The following is a 23532-nucleotide window of genomic DNA, read 5'->3' as shown; positions in this document are numbered from 1 at the left end:
TAACTTCATCTTCAAAGTTTACCCCTACAGAACTTAACTGACTTGTAACTATATTAAAATCATTTAAATGGTCTGCAACAGATCCACCTTCCGACATCTTCATATTAAATAACTGTTTCATAAGAAATACCTTGTTTGAGGCCGAGAGTTTTTCATATAGTTTCACCAATGCCTGAATCAAACCCTCTGTCGTTGTTTCCTTCGAAATGTTGAAGGCGACCGATGCTGCGAGGCACAACCGTATTGTTCCAAGTGCCTTTCTATCGAGAAGGTTCCATTCTTCATCTGTCATAGCCGTTAGCTTCTTTGTTTTTCTACTCAATGGTAGGTACAAATCTTTCTGATACAGATAATCTTCCATCTGCATCTTCTACAGCGAGAATTTTTGGCTGTTAAATTTCTCGACCCTAAACTTACCATCTTCCGCCATTGCTCCCACTCGAACCAGGAACCCTTCTCTCCTGCGAGTTTGTCAGCCAAATAGACCTTCGGATCCGATACCAGTTGTTAGAAAATTAGATATTACAGAGCAATGGAACACATAGAATATTGCAGAAATATAAACACAAAAAATGCATAAAACCAGAGAGACACAAATATACGTGGTTCACCCGTTTTGGGCTACGTCCACCCTGAACAACCAGTCCTTCCTTTATATTATCCAGCAAAATGAAGAGACACAACCTACAGCAAATTCGTTGTAATATCCTATGTTTTCTCTCACAGTCTCACCTCTCTGTTTCTCGCTCGGAGAATACACATCTATTACACAGCCTCAATACAATTCCCTCATACAAAGAGAAGGGTTGCCTTCTAGGGCAAAAAACCCTAAACTAAACATAAGTTCTACCATCATATCATCTGCCTAATGAACAGCCCAAATTGACTGGAAATTACTATACTTTTACAAGGCAATTTTACATATGTTTTTAGCTTTGGGGACGCTGCCTCCGAAACCCCCGCTGGGGGACTTCTAGCCCCCAGACCCCCCAACCAGGGGGGATCGGCCCCCCCAAACCCTTGTAGGGGAGACAAGTCCCTCCCGCACCCCCCCGCATGGAGGGGTGTACAAACTTCCTGGTGTATACATCCGACTGAAACAAAGACCTCTAAATAATCATGCTCCACACCCAACATGTGACAGAGGATTTTAATGAGTCGTTGAACTGATTGAAGGATCAAAGAAAAGCCTATAGGAATAGTGATGGAGGAATCTGGAGGAGCCATCGCAACCGTCGATGGTAGAAGACCTATGGTCATCAGGCGCTAATAAGCTCAGACGTTAGTCAACGAAGGAAGGCGGATTTAAAATTATGAGCAGGTTATCAGGCGGAGGAAAATGGTAAGTGGTATTAAAAGGTAGTCACCCGATTCCACTCATCGGTTGACACGTAGCACGAGGGTGGAGAGAGAAAACCGCTTTTTTGGATAAGTATTCTCCATGCTTGTGACTCACCTGAAATTCGTCATGGACCGTCGGATCCACTAAGTACAGATCGATGGTGGAGGACTATCGTGCAAGTTTGATTGATCGAGAAAGGATATCAATCGTCAGATCATGGGGTAGAGATTAACTTAAGTGCTGGCAGAAGAGTATCAATAGTAGAGTCTTAATCGTATTTCGGAGAACGAATAACCCTTGGCCATAAAGATTTGCAACAAGCGATCTCTGAAGTGATCAGTGAAGTGATCACATCACAAATGTTCAGGGGTGTTGTATCGGCCGAAAACAAATGCAACAAGCGATATGGCGGACCCGATAAGGTTATTGAGCGTGACTTATATGAATTGAAGTCTGTTATGTTAATCGCATATCGGAGGAGATGGAGTCATGTGTTAATGTGACCGTGGAGATGGAAAATTGCGATAGCGATAAAGGTAATCCTCGTTAAATGTGCAAAGACCGTATTTTAAGCGAAAAAGGTATGATTATGCATGCTTTATGGGTATTTCCATTATAAATGGTTTAATAATAAAAGCGCCGATATGAAGGATTATGTAGTAAGTCAAGATTACGAAATATTAAAGTGGGGTTTGACTATATGCGGGAATAAGAATTAAACAAGATTTATGAGGGGTGATTAAGTCTGATAGAAAGGTGGTTTAGTAAAGACTGGGCTATTGTAATGAATGATTCCGTAGAGTTTAATAAAGGGGGCCTAAACCATTGATGGTTGAAGATTTTGACTCAATAGTGAGTTAAAATTCTTGGGGAAAATGTGATTATGCATTTGATATGCATATTGTGGGTGTAAGCAGGTGAAACCCTGCATTAGTAAAGGAGGGTTTTATTTTTTTTATTTTGTCACAATGATTTATGTATTATCAATAATTTGAATTTAAGTGAAGAGAATACAAAACTAAACATTCAAATTATTATCCTTCCACTGTATTATTTTTAATATTATAGAAATGAAAAATGTATCATAATTTAAAGATAAATATGTAAAAAATACATTATAAGACTATGAAAAAATCCAAGGGTGGCATGAGGAGTACACTATATTACTTTTATTAGATTATAAAAATAAAAAAAATAAAAAAAAAAAAAAAAAAACATATTTTAATTTAATGATAAAAAATTATGTAGAAAAACCATTATAAAATTATGAAAAAATCTAAGGTGGCTAATAAAAATAAAAAACATATTGTAATTTAATGATAAAAAATTATGTTGAAAAACCATTATAAAATTATGAAAAAATTTAAGGTGGCGGGAAGGGGACTAATCCTTTATGGCTCTCAAGAAATCAAACTTTTAGAGTATTCATGGGGTTTGAAGAAGATGACAAATAATTAGGAAAAATCATATGGCTTACTCCAAGATATTCTTTTTGCTAAATAATTTCAAGTCTCTTCTCTCATTGTGTTGGATCACTCCCTTTTAATAATTCAGTATTTGGTTAAAGGATCTCCCTTACAGACAACGTTTTGTATAATCTCCTAAATCAAATTAAGAAGGTATCAAAATATATCCCAATGATCAATTTCAAACACATTCTAAGGAATAATAGCCGGGAAGCGGGTAAATGTGCCAACCAAGGTTGCAATTTGATGTTTTGAGAAGTTAATGGTTAATGGTCCATTAAGACCAAGCATGAATCCTATGTTTAAAAAAAAAAAAAAAAATTGGGGGGGCTACTAGTCAACATGGATTCAAAGAAATATGTTGTAATCAAGGATTATATTTTGAAGTAGGCTATTGTACTGCAAATTTTGTTTAAGTTTGGGGCTCTATTGGAAGGTATTCACCTCCAAAGACTCATATATGCTTAATATCAATTGTATTCTCCTTTAGAAGATCATTTTGGTTCAAGAGTTTGTAGATGATACTGAATATGGAAGAAAATCATAATGTAACTCCCGATCTACAATTGTGATATGGGCACATATTGCAATTAATACAATCTCATTATTATAATAAATAAAATAAAAATTGCATTTTAATTATTAAAATACGCTCTACAATCTAGTATAGGAGAGATGTTGTCGTGTCCATACATGAGTGTAAGCATTTAAATTTCAACCCAATTAAAACAAAGAGAGAAAATAATAAATACAATAAATCATTTAAATCCATTGTAAATTTGTTTTTATTAATAAAATTACAAACAAGAAAAAATCATAATAATGTATATAACATAAATAGTAAGTATAAATTATTGATTGAGCAATAGAGGAATGAAGGAATCATAACCGCAGTTTGTAGTCCAATGCCTTCATTACTAGTTTAGTTGGGCTTTCCTCCCCCTCCTCTATTATTTATGTATCATTTTGTTTTCTTTCTTTAGTTGGTGGTTTTTTTTGCATGGAGTGGGGCGAGCAGGCTAGAAGCCTAACCGCCCTTGCCCCGTGTTCCATGCTTCTCAATTTTTTTATGGAGCCAGGTGTTGGGTTATCTTCAGTAGACATCAGTTTTATTTACAATTTTTTCATCATGCAATGTGGAAGTTGGTTCAGATAAATGTGGGGTCTTCTCGTTACCTTCTTCTTGTTGACAATTGGGAGCAATTATCTCCAAGTTGGTTCTCCATAATTCAAGTTCCTAATTTGTCTCTACCACTAGCTGTACAGATAGACGAGAATCACTAGAATCCCTGAAAATATGTGATTGTATCTCAGTAGTTATAGGTTTCCTTATACTAGTCAATTATGGTCCTAAACTATAGGATCTAAATTGTATACAGCGGCTATTTATGCCAAACGAGTATCAGTGGAAAATATTGAATCCTTTCACACAAAATTCTTGTTTTTGACTTGGTATCAAAGCCAAGTTCTTCACCTCATAGCCTGAATTCTCATATACCCCTCGCATCATGACTAAGGATCAACCCGAATCATCCCCTGTACCAGTTAATCATGCTCAATCAGAAAACCCCAGTTTCACCACCAATATCATCCTTACTGAAGCTAATTATGATGTCTAGTCCCAAATCATGGAAATGCAGATCGCAAGGTGTGAGAAGCTTGAATACCTCACAGGTAAAACACCTATTCCGCAGGTTACTGATGCTTCCTATGCAAAGTGGTATGCTGAAAATCAAAAGGTCAAAGGATGGCTGCTAACTTCTATGTCACCAGAGATTATGAAGCGCTATCTTAGACTGTCTACTGCACGTGAAATCTGGACTGCTCTTGCTAAAGCTTTCTATCATCGGTCAGATGAATCGCAACTCTTTGCACTGAATCAACGAGCATTCTCCACCAAACAGGTTGGTTGTTCTCTTTCCACCTATTATGGTGATCTAGTAGAAATCTTCCAAGAACTAGATCATCGTGATAGGATTGTCATGAAGGATCTCGAAGATGTTGTCACCTATAAAAAATCAGTTGAGAGACTGCGGGTGCATATCTTCTTGAATGGACTAGATGCAGACTTTGAACAAATTCGAGGTGATTTTCTCAAAAAGGATCCTGCACTCAATCTTGAAGCAACTTATGCATATGTTCGTCGTGATGTCGTTCGCCGAGTTGCACTTCATGGTGAACCTGAACACTCTGAATCCGCTGCTATGGTGGCTCGTCGAGGCAAGCCTTACCAATCGCAAACACATTCGAAACCAGATCATACTTCTGGACACCAAATCACACAACTGACCAAAATCGATCATCTGAATCACAAAATCGTAGCTATGAAATAGGGGCTGCAAAATCAGAACGTGTATGTACTCACTGTGGAGAAACCGGGCATACAAAGTCACGTTGCTATGAATTAATTGGATATCCAGAATGGTGGGATCCTGCCAAGGCACCTCGCAAGCGAAATTCAAAGTCAAATCATCATGCTTCTGTTGCTGTGGCTGAGCCCTCCACCAACACCAGTACTACTGAGGAAGCCTCTTCTTTCATTGCTACTTCTGAGAATTTTGGTAAGTCTCTTCATACCTCTGTCCCTGTTAGTCATAGTGAATGGATAATTGATTCAGGTGCCACAGATCACATGACCTTTAACATTAAACATATTCAGTCCATGAAATCCTCAGACCACCATATAGTGTCCATAGCCAATTGTACTCCCTCTCCCATGGTTGGAGAAGTTTCAGTTTCTCTTACCCAAAATTTGAATTTGGAGTCTGTTCTAGTTGTTCCTTCTCTTAATCATAACTTATTGTCTGTTGCTCAAATAACCCTCACTTTGAACTGTATTGTGATATTTTGGCCTAATCTTTGTGTTTTTAAGGACATTCAGACTTGAAAGACAATTGGTTATGGTACTAGGAGAGGAAATCTCTACTATCTTGATCTACTTCCGGCAAGCTCCAATCAGTTGGCTCAAGTTTTCTCAGTTAATAAGTCTGACACACATCAGAATTCAGAAGTTTGGTTGTGGCACAGGCGTTTAGGTCATGTATATTTTGGATATTTACAGAAATTGTTTCCAAAGCTCTTTTCTCAATTAAATGTTTCAGATTTTAATTGTGACATTTGTGAACTGGCTAAAAGTCACTGTGTCCCATTTCCCATTAGTATGCATAAAAGTCCTGCACCTTTTATGGTTATTCACTCTGATGTCTGGGGACCTGCAAATACTTCTTCTTTGAGTGGGGCACGTTGGTTTGTTTCTTTTATTGATGATCATACTCGCATGACTTGGGTTTGTTTAATGAAATCAAAGAATGAAGTTAGTTCCTTGTTTCAACAATTTCACAAAATAATAGCCACCTAATATCAATCAAATATTCAAGTTCTACGTACTGATAATAGTGGAGAGTTTGTTAATCAAGACTTGAAACAATACCTGAATTTACATGGCATTGTTCATCAGACGACTTGCCCTTACTCCCCTCAACAAAATGGGGTAGCAGAGCGAAAAAATCGTCACCTTCTTGAAGTTGTTCGTGCTTCCTTGTTTGGGGCTCATATGCCTATTAGTTATTGGGGAGAAGCCATTACGACTGCAGCTTATCTCATTAACCGTGTACCCTCTAGTTCACTACAATTTCAGACTCCCTTTGATGTTCTCCATAATACTGTGAGTGCCCCTACCATACCGAATCTGTCCCCTGAAGTTTTTGGGTGTGTAGCCTTTGTGCACCTTCACAAACCCCTGAGAAATAAGCTGGAACCTCGTGCTCTTCGGTGTGTCTTTTTTGGCTATGCCTTGCATCAAAAAGGTTATCGGTGTTATCACCCCCCTTCTCGTAAAATTTATGTTACACTTGATGTGGTCTTTCATGAAGATGATATGTATTATTCTGCCTCTACGTCTCCACTTCAGGGGGAGAATAGAGATGAAATGGAGACTTTGCATCATTCTTTGGACTTTGATCTTATAAGTGGAGATAATTTGGACACTAGGGGTGAATGTCACCATTTGGAAACTAGTGATGAATGTCCAAGTGATGGTGACACTGTAACTCACAGAGGTGATTGTCCAGATGGGCAACAAGTTTTGGAGAATGAGGTTCCGGATCAAATGGAAGTGGAAGTGTCGTCTGTGTCTTCCTCCTCTCACGATGTACCACCAAACCAATTGTCTTCTCCAGTCGATTCCATGCCCGAGCCTCAGGTAAACTCTGAATCTGAACCTCACTTAAAAATGTTACCAGATCGAGTCACAAGAGGGAAACCCAAAGTTAGCTATGAACCTGTTCTCAACTCCAAATCTAAGTATCCCATAAGAAATTATGTATCCTACCATAGACTGTCAAATGAGAGTAAGGCATTTGTGAATCAATTATCTGTTGTAGCTATTCCTAACAGTATGCAGGAAGCTTTGAAAGATCCTAGATGGAGGGAGACGATGAATGAAGAAATGAAGTCTCTTTAAAAGAATTCAACGTGGGAAGTTGTTGACTTGCCTGAAGGGAAGATACCTGTTGGTTCTAGGTGGGTATTCTCCATTAAATACAAAGCTGATGGAACCATAGAACGGTTCAAAGCAAGACGTGTCGCCAAGGGATATACTCAAACATATGGAATTGATTATATGGAGACATTCGCGCCAGTGGAAAAAATTAATACAGTCTGTATTTTACTATCTCTTGTGGTGAATTTTGACTGGCCTTTGCATCAATTCAATGTAAAGAATGCATTTCTGCATGGAGATCTCCAAGAATAAGTATATATGGAGTTGCCCCCTGGCTGTAAGCTGTAGACTAAAGGCAATAAACAGGTTTGTAGATTGAAAAAATCTCTATATGGCTTGAAGCAGTCTCCTAGAGCATGGTTTGGAAGGTTCACTAGCTTTATGAGGTCTATTGATTACAAGCAAAGTAACTCGGATCACACTTTCTTCTTGAAACATAATGGAGAACGAATCACAGCCCTCATTATGTACGTTGATGATATGATAGTAACTGGAGATGATCCTGAAGAAAGGAAAGCACTGTAAGAGCAACTTGCCCGTGAGTTTGAAATGAAGGATCTTGGGGAATTGAAGTATTTCCTTGGAATTGAAGTGTCAAGATCAAAGAAAGGTATTTTTCTGTCACAATGGAAATATGCCTTAGACTTATTGAAGGAAACTGGCATGACAGGATGTAGTCCAGCTAGCACCCCTATGGAAGAAAATCTGAAGCTAGGTGTGCACCCAAACCAAGTTCCTGCTAACAAGGAGTGCTATCAGAGATTGGTTGGAAGATTAATGTATCTTGCACATACTCGGCCGGATTTAGCTTATGCACTAAGTGTTGTCAGTCAATTCATGCACTCCCCAAGTGAAGAACATATGAATGTTGTCATCTGGATCTTACGCTATTTGAAGTCATCTCCAGGAAAGGGAATTTTATTCACAAAAGGTGATAGCTTGGATGTTAAAGGTTATACAGATGCTGATTGGGCTGGGTCAATTGAGGATAGATGTTCTACATCGGGCTACTTCACTTTTGTAGGAGGAAATCTGGTTACTTGGCGAAGTAAAAAACAAGAGGTAGTTGCTAGATCCAATGTTGAGGCCGAATACAGAGGAATGGCTAAGGCAATATGTGAATTGTTGTGGATCAGAAATCTGTTGCAGGATTTACATATGAAGCAAGTCAATCCTATGAAGTTATACTGTGATAACAAGGCAGCATGTGATATTGCTCATAATCCAATTCAACATGATCGAACTAAGCATGTTGAGGTTGATAGGCATTTTATTAAGGAGAAACTAGAAGCAAAGTTGATTGAATTTCCTCATGTTCGATCTCAAGACCAGCTTGTTGATGTGCTGGCCAAAGCAGTGTCAAACCAAGCATTTAACGGTTGTCTCAACAAACTTGGCATGAGTGACATATACTTACCAACTTGAGGGGGAGTGTTGACAATTGGGAGCAATTATCTCCAAGTTGGTTCTCCGTAATTCAAGTTCCTAATTTGTCTCTAGCACTAGCTGTACAGATAGACGAGAATCACTAGAATCCCTGAAAATATGTGATTGTATCTTAATAGTTATATCTTTCCGTATACTAGTCAATTATGGTCCTAAACTATAGGATCTAAATTGTATACAACAGCTATTTATGCCAAACGAGTATCAGTGAAAAATATTGAAGCCTTTCACACAAACTTCTTGTTTTTTACTCTTCTTTTCCACATTTGCTCATGACCTGCATTGTCGTCGTCAAAGCTTGGTGCTGGCTCCATTTTTTGGGCCTTATGGCTTCTATTCCCTATCACCTGGGTTTTTTCTCATGTTGCAACAATTACCCTAGTTGGACTCATTTGTCCCTAGCGGGTTCCATTCTGGCTACAATGGCCATCTCTGGGGCTTTATGACAATTTTAATTTTTTGTTTTTTCTGGTATCTTCCTTTTGCCACCTTTCTGGGTTTCAAATTTTCAATTGGGTTTGTTCATCGACCCATTGTTTTATTGTGTGCTATTGAATATATTTGTATGTAATGGTTGTCTTTTACGGGGCTTCTTGGTTTTTTTTACGAGTGGGCCAGCCTATCTTTTATATTGATATTTATATTGGACATTTTTTGGTACAAGATTACAAAAAAATATAAATTATTGACCAAGTAAATTAAAATAATGATTCATATTTGTAACTATTATATTTCAAAAGTTTATATTTGAATTTAAGAAATAAAAATATACAAGTTCAATATTTATAATATATGTATTTTAAATTATTTATACATATTATGTATATCTTTTTAAAAATTCAATTAATAAAAATTATTAAACATGTTTAAAAAATGCAATATATATGTAATTATATGTATTACTAGAGCTTTAATAAAATTAAAAATAGATACATTTCTATATATAGGGATGTGAAATTTATATAAATATAAATAATATTGCTAAAAATTAATATAGATTCAAGTAATAAACCTTTCCTCAAGTTTTGAGATCAAAAGGAAATTTACATCTTGAAAAATTTGATCTCTCTTGACACTTTGTAAATCCAAAGTTAAGATAAATCTATACTAATATATCATATATATAAAGCTCTAAGGGTTAGCTCAAGTGGTCTAGAGCCAGATCTGAAGTTCTTTGATATTGTTGCCTTTTTGCCAATGATTTACCCAGTTTACCATCCATGAAATGTGGGGAAGTATTCCGAGGTTTCACATGCTTTCATTTCAAGTATTCTATGTGTGTATATTTATTATGCTTTATTTTTTATCCATTTAATCTAATTAATATTAATTTAAAACACCTTCACAAGGCATTGTCTATTGAGGTGACATTTTTGCTCGGATGACCATTTCTTTTGGAAATCCAACCATTTTTTTCAAAAAATCTTATTGTGGAAGTTCTTGAATCATTTTTTTGATGGTGGAAATGGATTCAACACCATAAAAAACCTCATGGGCACCCGAAACCATGAAGCTTAACAGTTGTAACTCAAATTTCCATCAAATTTTGTAAAAATCATGTTGGAATTTCCATTATTTTCTGAGTGAAAACACCAACTCCTTAAACTACATCCACTCACATTAGTTCACCTCAAATCCATGTGGGTGATGGATGAAGGTGAAGTTCCTTATTTCAAGGTAAAGAATCCAAAGACATCCAAAACATGAAGATGAAGAGACAATGCAAAATGATTGCACCACATGGTAGTGGATGATATTTTTAGATAATATTTGCAATATGATATACATATCATTATTATGTGATGGTTCTTTTCTTAGGATATACCTATATTAAAAGTATTGATCATTTTCATTTTTATTTTTATTGGTGAAATAAAATAATTTTGTGATAATTTAAAATTCTTATAATATAATTTGATTTAACTGGTTTATATTTTTATATTTTAATTAAAATTATATCATATTTACGTTGTGATTGTAAATTTTTATTATTTAAATTTCATGTTTTAATACATAATAGATTCAACGCCATATAAAACTATTGAGACACTCTGATTATATAAATTCTATAGTTCAAATATGAGATTCTAACAAATTCTTGCCATATTTCTAATAAAAATTATCAAAAAAATTACAGAGAAAAAAACAAAAACAAAAACAAAACAAAACAAAACAAAAAAAAAAAACTAAACTTATAATATTTAGACTAGGCTAATTTTATTATTCATCATTTTATATTTGTAATAATAAAAAATTTGGCCATCACCCGGAAGAATATGCTTGATTGGTGATGGAGTTGCTGCCTCTTTTTCACTATTGGGGAATTCCAAGTTGTCACTTTCTTGCTCAGAGTTGTCATCGTGTGGTTTAGTTTATTCACTTGCAACAACAAAACATATATGCGTAGGAGAATCTCTTGTTAGGCTTCACTTCTTTCCACCAAGACTTTACCTGTGATGGTTTTGATTTGTTAATAGAGACCTATTCTTTACATGTATTGGGCTTGCCTTGATCTTGTATTGTGATGGTTTTGATTTGTTAATAGAGATCTATTGTTTACATGTATTGGGTTTGCCTTGATCTTGTATTTGCCTGAATCTGAAACCCACTGTCCTAAATTCTCCTCCAACTCTAGATTTGATAGGAATATTTTTTCCTTTCTCGCCTCATGTTTTTTCTTTTTCTTTTTCTAATTTCAATCTTCTCTCCAACTAACTTGGGGGTATGTGCCAAATATCTTGCTAGAGATGCTTTTGCATCAGCATGTGCCCTTGTGCTAGAGGATGCACCATTGCCTCTACTTCTATGATGGTTATGAGTAGCCCCTAGACACAACATGATTGTGATAATGGTAAATGGTGAGGGTAGCGGGATAAGAAATGCATGCGAGAGTGCATGTGCGGGTGACCGAGGAAATAGAGCAGCCTAGAGTTGCGAATTCACCTAAATATGTGTTCACCAACCTGGAAAATGGTTTAAAAAGGCTTGATGATGCGAGTCTGCAGATAATGCTACAACACTAGAGGGCATCACTGAGCAAAGAAATAAACAAAAATGGAGAGTGTTGAGACCGATGGAGGGAGGGAGCTTTGTAAGTAACCATGCAGGAGCCCAAATCAATTGCCGAAAATAATATTGAAACAGAGGTATGATAAAGAAACATACCCAAAATAATAATAATAGCTCTTGGGCATTTGTTTTTGCAAGGCGACATTCCAACTATGCCATCCCCTTCCTACCAAGCTGCAAAGAACTATGGAAGAGTTCAAGTTGACATTGGTGTAGTTGTTAATGTCAATGGGGAGGCTCAATGTGAGAAAGAGTGGGATACATGCTCGAGGTGGCGATCTCCTTCTACTCATGATGTTGTAGTTCCCTAGATGGATTAGTAGTGGTAGATCAAGAACATAAGGGGGATGAATTAGGAGATGTTTGGAGCAATTGTTCTCTGGTAAGCTTCATTTATCCTTAATTAAGGAAAGTGTTTGTATGTTCTTTACGTTGGAGTGTTCAATTGTTTGTTTGGTTTGTTGAATTGCGTTGGGGTATCTCGAGGGATCCCATTGATAAGGTGCAGAGGGTGCATCTGGTGTTGGGCTCTCTAGGCACGAATCCTATTTTCAAAAGCAGGTTCATGCAAGTGTTTTGGATATGGAAGGGGGTTGTCTTTCCAGCGCTACCTGTGGTTTAGAGAGGAATGGGTTTTTGCAGGGAAGATAATTGGCCTCTGGTCGTGGGTAATAATCTGTAAGGTATTGAACCTCATTTCTTTGTGCATAGTCCTGGCCGTGTTGGGGAAGGAATTGGCGAGGTAACCCTTGGGGTGCATTGGGGGTGGTATCTTCTGGAGAGTTGTTGCAATTCATACTATCCTAGATCCATGCTTTGGCATCGAGGACATGCCCAATGGGGTGTAGGACCACAGGTCCAAGGGGAATTTCATCCTAGAGATAATCATGACTTGGGGGAAGAGGTCGATCCACCACCTGCGCACTCTCCTGGCAAAATTGAGATGCCTCCCCCTTTTGATTCTTTGGATGAACGCCTCCATTAGATTTCATTGCTCTTGGAATAGCTTGCTTAGATCGGGCATGAGGACATGAATGAGTTCATTGGATTTATGAATGACCTCCAACAAAATCAATGGCGTATGATGGACATGTTGGCTTCTGTTCACCGCAAGCAAAAAAGGATCCATGAAATACTAGCGAGACTGGAAGGAAGATTAGAGCATATGGAAGCTCATGTCCATGATGTTTCTTGCCCTCCTCTGTCACCACGGAATGGGTAGGGCAACCCAACTCCGACTCTCCTTCCTAATCAAGGATGAAAATTGAGTGCTTTCGGGTTCTTGGGACCTTTTGGTCATTTTGGGCTATCTGTTTGTGGTTATCTAGTTTTCTTTGTTTATTTGTAATGTTGTTTTGCTTTTATCTCTGGGCCAACAAGTTCAGTAGGAACGAGGTCAATAGCTTTTTGCTAACTAGCTCCTCACGATGAAACATTGATCTGTGTAATGCCCGTAATAATAATAATAATAACAAATAAAATAATATTAATATATAAGTAAATAAATAATAAACAATGAGAAAATATAATATTGGTAAATAAATAAAATAGTAAATAATAAACTAAAATTATATATATATATATATATATATAGATGAAAAACATGAAATAGAAGAGGAAGTTAAAATAGTACCATAAGAAGCAGAGAGCCAGTTTTTTTGTAGGTAGGTATTTTCGGTAGGAGGGTTTCATCTCTGCGATAGCAATGGCTCCTTCTCATGTCGGCCAACTCTCGGGAGATTCCAAGAAGCCGGAAGCCGTGCGACCTGCGTGGGACATCTTCGGTGCGCAGAGAGTAAGGCTCCTATGTTATCTGCAGCAGTCAGGGTGTATAAGGAAAACAGAGGTGCGAACTTGCCTAGATCTGGTGTATACAGGTCTCCCTCAGGTGGCAAAGACAGCCGATAAACTCCGGATCAGCAAAAATGGTTTGGATGAGCTGAGGAAATGTATACGGATCGGCCATTTGACAGTCTACCCCAAGGCCGTAGCTGCCTGCGAGATCATGCTTGGTGAGGGAGCTGTCTCTAGCAATAATGGAGCCCTCAGGACGAAAAATCGCCGACTCTGTCAAAGGTATGAAGAAAAACTCCAGATCTCTGCTTATCAGAACGTTGATCTGTTTTATTATGACGCCGATCTGGACATCCATCTGCCATTGAGCCCTGATTGGGCACCATATCCATCGTTCCGCGGCATCGAGTACAGATCGAGTCTCGGGCTTTTAGATCCAGACCATCTTGTGGCAGATCGACCCTCTTTCTGGTCAGATCTGGAAGCCCCCTCACCGAATAAGCTGTGTTGATATGAACAAAAGGAGCAGAACAGAATCACAGGGTTAGATCTGCCAAAAACAAGATCTGGAATCCGTGTAAGAGACCACAGTTTCCAAGTTTTTGTAAAAAACCCTGAAGGAAAATCAAAAATAATTTGGGTAAAAGAGACAGATACTGTCGAGCAAATGCAGGATATTATTATGCAACAGTTGGGTTACCCCATCAGAACACAAAACCTGATACATGGGGGCAGAGTGTTACAAGACACAAAATACCTTTGGGAATACAGAATCGCACCTTTGACAACAATCATCCTCAATCTGAGGTTAAGAGGAGGTGCAACCAACAATAACACGAATCCAGACAGGGCGGGAGGAAGTGGCACTGGTTCAATTGGGAAAAAACCAGGCAGCATTTCCTTCAAAAATGTCCTACAAGGGAAAAACACAGAAGGAACAGCACCGAACCAAACAAGTATGGACGCAAGGCCATACATTGTGGAACAGCTGAACCACACCCCAGAATACAACATAGATACACCAGAAATAGATGAGCAATGCACCATATATGAAAGACAAGCAATAATATGCAGATTTAACTGCTTTTGGCCCAAACCGGCAGATCTTTTTCTTTGGATCTACACGAACTGGACCACGCACTGCGAAATACATCTCTGCTCCAAGGGGTTTTTCATAGTGAAATTTCTATCAGCAATAGACAGAGACATAGTAATGCAGGAAGGACCTTGGTTTTGGGGATCCACTGGACTCTTCATCACACCATGGTTCCCAGATTTTGATGCAAACACAATGGTTGTCTCGAAGATGCCAGTTTGGGTGCGGCTACACAACCTCCCAATACATCTCTAGAATCAGCAAGTACTCACTGGAATTGGAAATACAATTGGGCGTTACATTAAAATGGACACCCAGCGAGTGGAGGAAAGAATATATACTTTTGCATGAATATGTGTGGAAGTAGACCTCAGCAAAGGCCTGCCAGACCAAATTCAGCTGAAGCATAGACAGAGCAGCTGGACACAAGTATTAGATTATGAAAACACTGCATTCAGATGCCGAATATGTAGACAAACAGGACACCTACAAAGCACGTGCCCAGCAGTCAAAAAAGACAATCGCAGAAAGAAGAAAACGGAAAAACAAGCAAAGGGATGGTATATCCCACCACCTCCCCCGGATGACGAGGAGGAAGAAGAGATGGATTATGCCAACCCAAATGAGAACAATCAGATGAATAAAGAACCTGCTGTAGAAGATACAAATCCACAGGAAGATATAGAGACAGCATTGGCAAGAAGATCAGAAATGGATATGGGCAGAAATAAACGCCAACACACATCAGACACATCAGATTCTGATAACCCACAACCTGTGGCTGAAAATGCATTAGCACTCATAACTCCCACAGAATCACAGGGGGTTTGGAGAAAGGTTGAGAAGAAAAAAGGGCAAAAAGTCTGACTTTTCCCCACTTGTACATAAATATTTTTGCTTTTACATGTTTATTTCATGAAATCCATACACCCTGCGTGGTGTGAAAGGATCTATGCATCTTTTTGAGCATCTTTTTGAAATATGTTTACAACATATGCCAAGAGGCATCTACAACATGTAATTTTTCAATCATAATGAAATATTACGATTTTTCCACGGGATATATATATATATATATATATATATATATATAAGTAAAGTTAACAAAAAGTAAAAAAGAATAAAATAAGAAAATGTCAAATTAAGGAAAATATTAAATTAAGTAAAAACTTAAATAAAGAAATAAAAGTTAGCATGTTGACACATGGATTGTGTGCATGCATATCCCTTTTCAATTCCTTTGAACTATTTTTGGAACTGTTTGTTCTATTTAATGGACAAAAAGGGGGATGAGAGACATTATTCATTCCTTTGGAAGGAAAGTTCAGTGAGACAAATGATTCTCTGACAGTAGTAGTTGATCGAGGGCTCTTGGGTGGCCATTTGTGGAAAGATTATGTGCAGTTGAGCCTATGGTTGGGTGGAGAGACATCCCCAAAACTTTGTTGTGGTTAGCGGGATCTGAGTAGCGTTACAACTCCAAAATCACAGGTAAGGTATATTGTCGTTACAATTAAGTCTTCTTTACTTGCGGTTTTTTTGAAAATTCTATGCCACTTAGCTGAACAATTGTGTGTTGATTATTAATCACATGAAATAATGTAACTATTTGTATATTTTAATTTCAGGTTGTTACATATTGTATAAGAGCCACGGTTTTAACACTAGTGGGATTTTGGACTTTCACATGTTGATGTTAAGTAGTTTTTGCATTTAAGTTAGAAGTAAATATTAAATTATTTAGATTGTTTCTCTCATCTTAAAGTATTTATGACCATTAAATAATAGAGCTAGAGCCCTCAATTTCTATGTTCCTAGCATCAAGCCCTCAATTCCCACATGCCTCAACGTCAATAAACCTACACTTTGAAATAACTGGAATTTGGATAATGATCACCCTACGTCAAATTTTGCAATATATTCAAATTAGTAAATTGATCTCTTTCAGCCCCATGGGTAACAGGAAATTAACATCACACCCCCTGGTTTTACCGCAACCTGCGATCTAGAGGCATACAGACACAAGGTTCGACTCCCGAAGACATTAGGTTTCATGACGTATTTTTACAATTCACCCTAGAAGGAAACTCCATCTATACTAGTTTTATTGTGTTGGTTGTCATTGAATTGAAATCATAGCCTTCAAATACTATATGTGACAATACAATCTATGCCATTAGCCAACAGAGAGTTCCTTTGATTCGAACATGTATTGATACACTTTTGATGTGTCTCTTTGTGATCTAAAAAAATTAATTTATTCATCATTGGGTAACAATGTTGAATCTTGCAAACTAGGATTCATTGGAACTTTGTCCATTTCAATCCAACAAGTTATAGAACCATAACATTATAATGATTTAGTATTAACAATATCGAATAATATATAATTCCTCTCTCTTATTAATCATGTCAATATGCTTAACCCTAAGTGTTCAAAGCACCAAAATGCTATGTTAATTTGTAGAGCTAATCCCTTAGATTATATCATATCAAAGAGAGAGAATTGTTATCTTGCGAGCCAAAGTACGACAGTCCTTGGAAGAGAATGGGTGAATGAAATAGATAACAGTGATATACCGACAAGTGTTGTAACACTATGGGCCCAAACTCCAGAGACCTCTTCTACCTAACCGTGACTTAGGATACCTCAACCAATGTGTACTCATTTCATGTTCAATTAAGGGAATGAGATAAATTGTTATTGGCTATTATCTAATGTCTTCTTCTTCTTTTTTTGTAATATCCTATTTTAATTTCTATTGATATTCAAAAAACAAAATTTACCATTGATGTGTGTTGCAGCATATTGTTGATTTTGTTAACCAAAAAGTCCATATCCACATATAACCGAGAGTAGCAATTGCCACGACTATTAACAAAAACCATAAGTACCAACCAATAGAAGTAACAACCACACTAAGTTGATCATTGAAAAAAAAACATACATACAACTGAACTGGAAGATAGATATAATAAGAAATAACTAGAAAACATAATAGCCCAACATAGAAACCAGATAGTGGAAAAACACTGAAAAAAAAATCATTCATCAAAAATGATCACTAAATGATCTGGAAACGAATTTCCACTAACCTGACATCAATAACTACACTAAAATAAATATATATGTCATAATGTGATAATTAACTAACAATAATCTCTATTAATAATACCACTCATTATGGTCGGATGTTTGTGATTGGCGGGAGCGACGGCAGGAGAAACGCAACAGCTAGGGTTTCCACAGCGAACAGAGTTTGATCCTAATGGAGAGTGGCAGGGGAGGGAGCCGAGCTCGGCTCCCTCCTACAAAGATGCAGTGTCCAGCAGAAGTAAATCACCAACTGGAAATAGTAAAGACGGTATGAACTACAGAAACAGGGACAATGAAAAGGAAACAGGTGGGACCAAAACAAAAGAAAACAGCAGCACAAAGGACAAAGAGGAAGAAGACAAAAGTCTGGGGTCAAGAGACAAAAAACTAAAAGGACCTTGCAAACCAAAAGCAGAAATCACTCCTCGAGTAATATTAAATGATCTTGCCCTACAGGAGCACAGGGAACATATGGGAACCTACACCATTATCTGTAAATTCATGGGGCTATGGCCCATTGAAAAGGCTTTACAGACATGGATCAAGTATCATTGGAAGCCCAAAGGAAGCATTGACCTACATCTTGGGTCAAAAGGATTCTTCACAGTAGTGTTCTCTAACATCGAAGATAAAGACAGAATATTCGAAGGAGGACCCTATTTTTTTGCTGCTGCTGGTCTCTATATGAGACCTTGGAGAATGAACTTTGTCCCCGAGAGGGAGACTTTCTCTTTGGTTCCTGTGTGGGTAAGGCTCTACTCTCTACCCCTTGATTATTGGCAAACTGAATCATTGGCCGCCATTGGCAATAAACTAGGACGCTATGTCAAAGCTTCTGAAGCCACAAGAAGGGGAAAATATACCTCCTTTGCTAGGATCTGTGTGGAAATGGATCTATCAGGAGCACTTCCGGATGAAGTCATCCTGGAAGTTTTTGATGAGGAGTGGGTGCAGACAATAGACTACGAACATATCCTCTTCAGATGTCGAAGGTGCCACAAACATGGGCATCTGTTAAGAGACTGCCCTCTCAGCAAAGAAAATAACAAAGAAAAACTTAATACAACGAAGGACACCGAAAGCTTTTAGAAAGTTGCTAGTAGAGGAAGGGGAGGAAAAAAGGGATCAAAGCAACAACATACTGAGGGGCAAAAGGGCAGTCAGAATCAATTTCAAGTGCTAGAGGAGCCTGAAGAAATCACAAGAGAGAGTCAAGATCAGTAAGAAGATGCTAGAGAAAAAGAAAAAAAAGAGGACACAAATCATTCTCCAAACATTGACTCCCAAAAAGAAACCATGAGAAATGAAACAGAAATGGAAATGGACCAGGAAATGACCCAAAGTGAAACGGATCTGGAAGACCACGAACTACAAGAAATACTCGACAAGGAAAACTTGGATCTCGAAGGATTCTTGATGCAAGGAACCAAAGGAGGAATAGATTCTCTACCTCAAGAAGATTGTAACAGAATACAGCAGTTGTTTTTATGGAAAACACAGGAACGAGGACTGGAGAAAGATAAAAACATCCACAAACAGGAGCACAGAGGAGTGAAAACAATGAAACTAACTCTAGGATTAGCCACCAGAAATCCAGGAAAGAAGAGAGGCCGAAAAAAGCAAAATGAGCTTGTGATGGAGTGTGGAAAGCTAATGATAGATTCGGGTAAAATGAAAGACCTAGCCAGTTACTCATTTACAAATCTTTAATTATGAATTTTATATCCTGGAATATCAGAGGTCTGGGTAGTAAAAGAAAACAAAGATTGCTAAGTAACAGAATGAAACTAGCAATGCCAGACATAATCTTCATTCAAGAAACAAAATGCTCCATTCAGAAAATAAAACAAATCCATAACAAATGGCTCAGTAAATTTGAGTTTCTAGAAGTCAAAGCAGAGAACTCAGCAGGAGGCATTCTCACTCTTTGGAACCCCCAAAAAGTCAGCATTGTAGATGCGGAGGCAACGAGAAATTACTTATCAGCTATCATTCAACCAATGGGGATGTCTGAGTCCTTCCTGGTTACGAATGTCTATGGTCCTCAGAGAATAGATGAGAAGCTTAGATTTTTGAACTCTCTGGTAGATCTCAGAAGCAGACACAAAGAAATCCCTTGGGTCATTGGAGGAGACTTTAACATGATTAAAGCTCTTTCGGAAAAAAAAGGAGGCACCAGAATCCTCAGTAGAGATTCAGTAGGATTCCATTCTTTCACTGAAGACATGAAAATGGTGGACTCTGAAATGCATAACGGTCTTTTTACTTGGAACAACAAAACAGGAGGTAATGCTCAGGTTGCCCCCAAGTTAGACCGATTTTTAATCTTTGAGAAGCTGATGCTTACCAATACAGAAATATCTGCTAGTGTTCCCCCTTTTGGAGGCTCTGACCACTGGCCGATTCAATTAGAAATCAAAGGAATTGATGCTCCCAGAAACAGACCCTTCAGATTTTAGAATATCTGGCTCTCCCACCCAGATTTCATCAGCAACATTGAAAAATGGTGGTCCGAAGATCTACAGGTTCAGGGCTCCAAAATGTTCCTCCTCAAAAAAAGACTAAAGCACATAAAAATCAAGCTCAAAGAATGGAACAATAAGGATTTTGGTAACATTTTTGTAAACAAAAAATCAGTAGAAATCAAAATGCAGGAACTAAATCAAGCACTGATCACAGATGGTTTTGATAAAACAAAAAGTGAGCAAGCTGAAAAATACAACCTTGATTGGGAGAATTTATGCAAACAGGAGGAAATCTTTTGGAGACAAAAGTCTAGAGTTCAATGGCTCATAGAAGGTGAACGAAAAACTCGTTTTTTCCACCGTTCCACCATAGCCAATAGAATGCATAATAGAATCTCCTCAATATTGAATGAAGATGGGGAGCTTCAGACCTCTCACAAGGATATTGAAGCTGTGATGGTTCAACATTTCAAAGGCATCACAAATGAAAATAATCCAGATAGAGACCAACACATCAAGGAAATTATAAAAAATATTCCCAGGATGGTGTCCAGAGAAGATAACTTTAACCTGAACAAACCAATAACTGAAGCAGAGGTCAGTACGGTGATCAAAGACATGCAGAATGGCAAAGCTCCTGGTCCAGATGGCTTTAATGTAGACTTTTTCAAATCCTACTGGAATGTTGTCAAACAGGATATTTTGGAGGTGGTAGAGGACTCCAGAAGAAGCATATCCATTCTGAAAGCCCTCAACACCTCCTTCATCTCCCTGATCCCCAAACAAGACTCAGCCCTGACTCCTGATAAGTTCAGACCTATTGCTTTATGCAATGTTGTTTACAAAATTATTTCCAAGATCTTGGCCAATAGACTCAAACCTCTTCTTCCTTCTCTGATTTCTGGGGAACAGTCTATTTATGTGGAAGGGACGCAAATCCTGGATAATATTATTCAGGCCCACGAGGTTGTTCACTCTCTCACTAGCAAAAATCAGGCCGGTATGATTATGCAATTAGACATTGCAAAAGCGTATGACAAGGTGAACTGGGTTTATATCAAAAAGGTCCTTTTCGCTTTTGGGTTTGACCATGACTGGATCAAATGGGTTATGGCTTTGGTTACTTCAACCAGCTTTTCAATTCTGGTGAATGGCTCGCCCTCGAAGATCTTCACTCCTACTAGAGGCCTCAGACAGGGAGACCCACTCTCTCCCTTTCTTTTTATACTCATGATGGAAGGATTGGGTCGAATCATTAAAAATGCTAAAGTCTCAGGAAAGATCAAGGGCCTACAATTATCGGAGAACAACCAAACCTTGACTCATCAACAATTTGTGGATGACACCATGCTGCAGGGTATCCCCACAGTCAAGGAAGCTATAGCATATAAAAAAATCTTAAATGACTTTGCCTCGGCTTCAGGTATGGAAGTCAATCTCTCCAAATCATTTTTTTTTCCTTTAACACTAACATTGCTATTCAAAGGAACATCTCCAGAATTCTGGGCTTCCAAAGGGAGGTCCTCCCTTCAAAGTATTTGGGAATCCCCCTTACGGATAAACCAATGCACAAAAGTATCTGGGAACCGGTGCTCAACAAGATGCAAGACAAGATCAAAAGATGGACCTTTAGAGCGTTGAACCTTGCTGGCAGATTGATTTTGATGAAGGCAGTTCTTCAATCTATCCCCGTTTTCTTTTTATCAGCCCTGCCAGCTCCCAAAGGGGTCTTACAGCAATTCAGGAACATTCAGAGAGACTTTCTATGGGGCAAGGAGGAAACTAGAAAGAAATGGGCCCTGGCTTCTTGGGATAAAATTTGTAAACCGAAAAGTCATGGAGGCCTAGGCTTAGACGATCATGAGATTCTAAGTAATGTTTTAGGAGCCAAACTCTGGTGGAGATGGGTTAAAGAACCAGGGGCGCATTGGGCTAAAACCTGGAAAGAAAAATATGCAAGCTCCTGGCAAATAAGTGATCTTATCAGAATGTCAGGAAACATAAAAGTCTCTCACATCTGGAATAAAGCCTGGGATAACAGGAGCCTAGTACAAAACAACAGCTTCTGGGAAATCAGAGCAGGAGAACAAGCTCTCTTCTGGGAAGATAAATGGCAACAAGAACCAATGTTGTTGAGGGAGGACTTTATGAGCATCAAGCAGGACACTGATTTCCATCGACTAATAAAAGTTAGGGATTTCTAGAATCTTCCTCATGACACTAAGAAATGGAGAAGCTAGAGGAAAATAGAATGCAGAGAGGACGACCCCATAAAAGAAAAAACAGAAGAACTCATGAAAATATTAGAACAGAGGAATATCTTGGTTACAGAGGGGCAGGATCAGTTAAGATGGGGCCAAAACAACGAAGGCATCTTTAATATCAAAGAAGCAAAAAGAATTACCCTTAACCTAGAACCCTGCGTTTTCGCTAAGTCCTGGTAAAAACTTTGGAGCCACCAAGGATGGATGAAGATCAAACTGTTTATGTGGTTAGTGCATCACAAGAAAATATTAACTTGGGAGAACATTCAGAAGGGGGGGTTATGGGGCCTTCTAGATGCCAATTATGTGAGGCTCAAGAGGAGACTATGGAGCATATTCTCAACAACTACACCTATACCACCTGGTTATGGGATTCTTTCAACATCATTTTTCAACAGACAGACAGAGACAAAGGAAGCATCATTAACACCCTGAACAAGTGGAGAAAAAACTTTTCAGAGCATGAGATCCTTAATTTAGCCTGGACCTTGACACCAAGCTTCATTATCTGGAATGTTTGGAAGGAAAGGAATAAGAGAATTTTCAAGGATGGAAAAACTACTCCTCTTTGCCTGATGGAATTGATCTTAAAGTAGATTAAGGAGATTGTTTCCACCACTGTGCACAGTTATCCCTCGAATCCTCCCACTGCGCTTGAATTGAGAACTCTCAAGCAATTGGGAATGCAGGAGATCATCCTCAAGGGTCATAGAAAAAAAGAAAGAGTGTTGGAAAGGGAAAAGGAGTACTGGCACCCTCCACCTAAAGGTTATCTGAAATGCAACATTGATGGGGCTTCAAAAAGTAGCCCGGGGACTGCAGGTTATGGAGGTGTGTTAAGAGATGAAGAAGGAAAAATAATTTTCATTTTCCATTGTCATTTAGGCAAAACTACCAACAACATGGTTGAATTAATGGCTTTGGAACAATGTCTAGAGCTTCTTAAACTCAATCACAGCTCAAATGTTCTCATCCAAGCAGACTCCGAGATT

The 23532-nt window shown here is 38.1% G+C and overlaps 1 protein-coding gene and 1 pseudogene across 1 annotated transcript; both read left to right on the top strand.

Annotated features, from left to right (window-relative positions):
• The first annotated feature begins 4436 nt into the window (after positions 1 to 4436).
• LOC149204896 (uncharacterized) lies at positions 4437 to 7270 on the top strand. The gene is made up of 3 exons (XM_089397238.1): positions 4437 to 5028; positions 5142 to 5369; positions 6225 to 7270. The coding sequence occupies exons 1-3, from the start codon at positions 4437 to 4439 to the stop codon at positions 7268 to 7270; spliced, it is 1866 nt and encodes a 621-aa protein (XP_089253364.1).
• Positions 7271 to 7972: 702 nt separating this feature from the next.
• LOC149204895 (secreted RxLR effector protein 161 pseudogene) lies at positions 7973 to 8734 on the top strand (annotated as a pseudogene).
• Positions 8735 to 23532: the final 14798 nt, after the last annotated feature.

This window comes from Pinus tabuliformis, chromosome 1_2 (assembly GCF_031772625.1).
Source record: "Pinus tabuliformis cultivar Carrire ecotype Pingquan chromosome 1_2, CPIR1, whole genome shotgun sequence".
Classification (NCBI taxonomy): Eukaryota; Viridiplantae; Streptophyta; class Pinopsida; order Pinales; family Pinaceae; genus Pinus; species Pinus tabuliformis.
The sequence above is the reverse complement of the archived record's forward strand: the minus strand, read 5'-3'. Positions and strand labels throughout refer to the sequence as shown.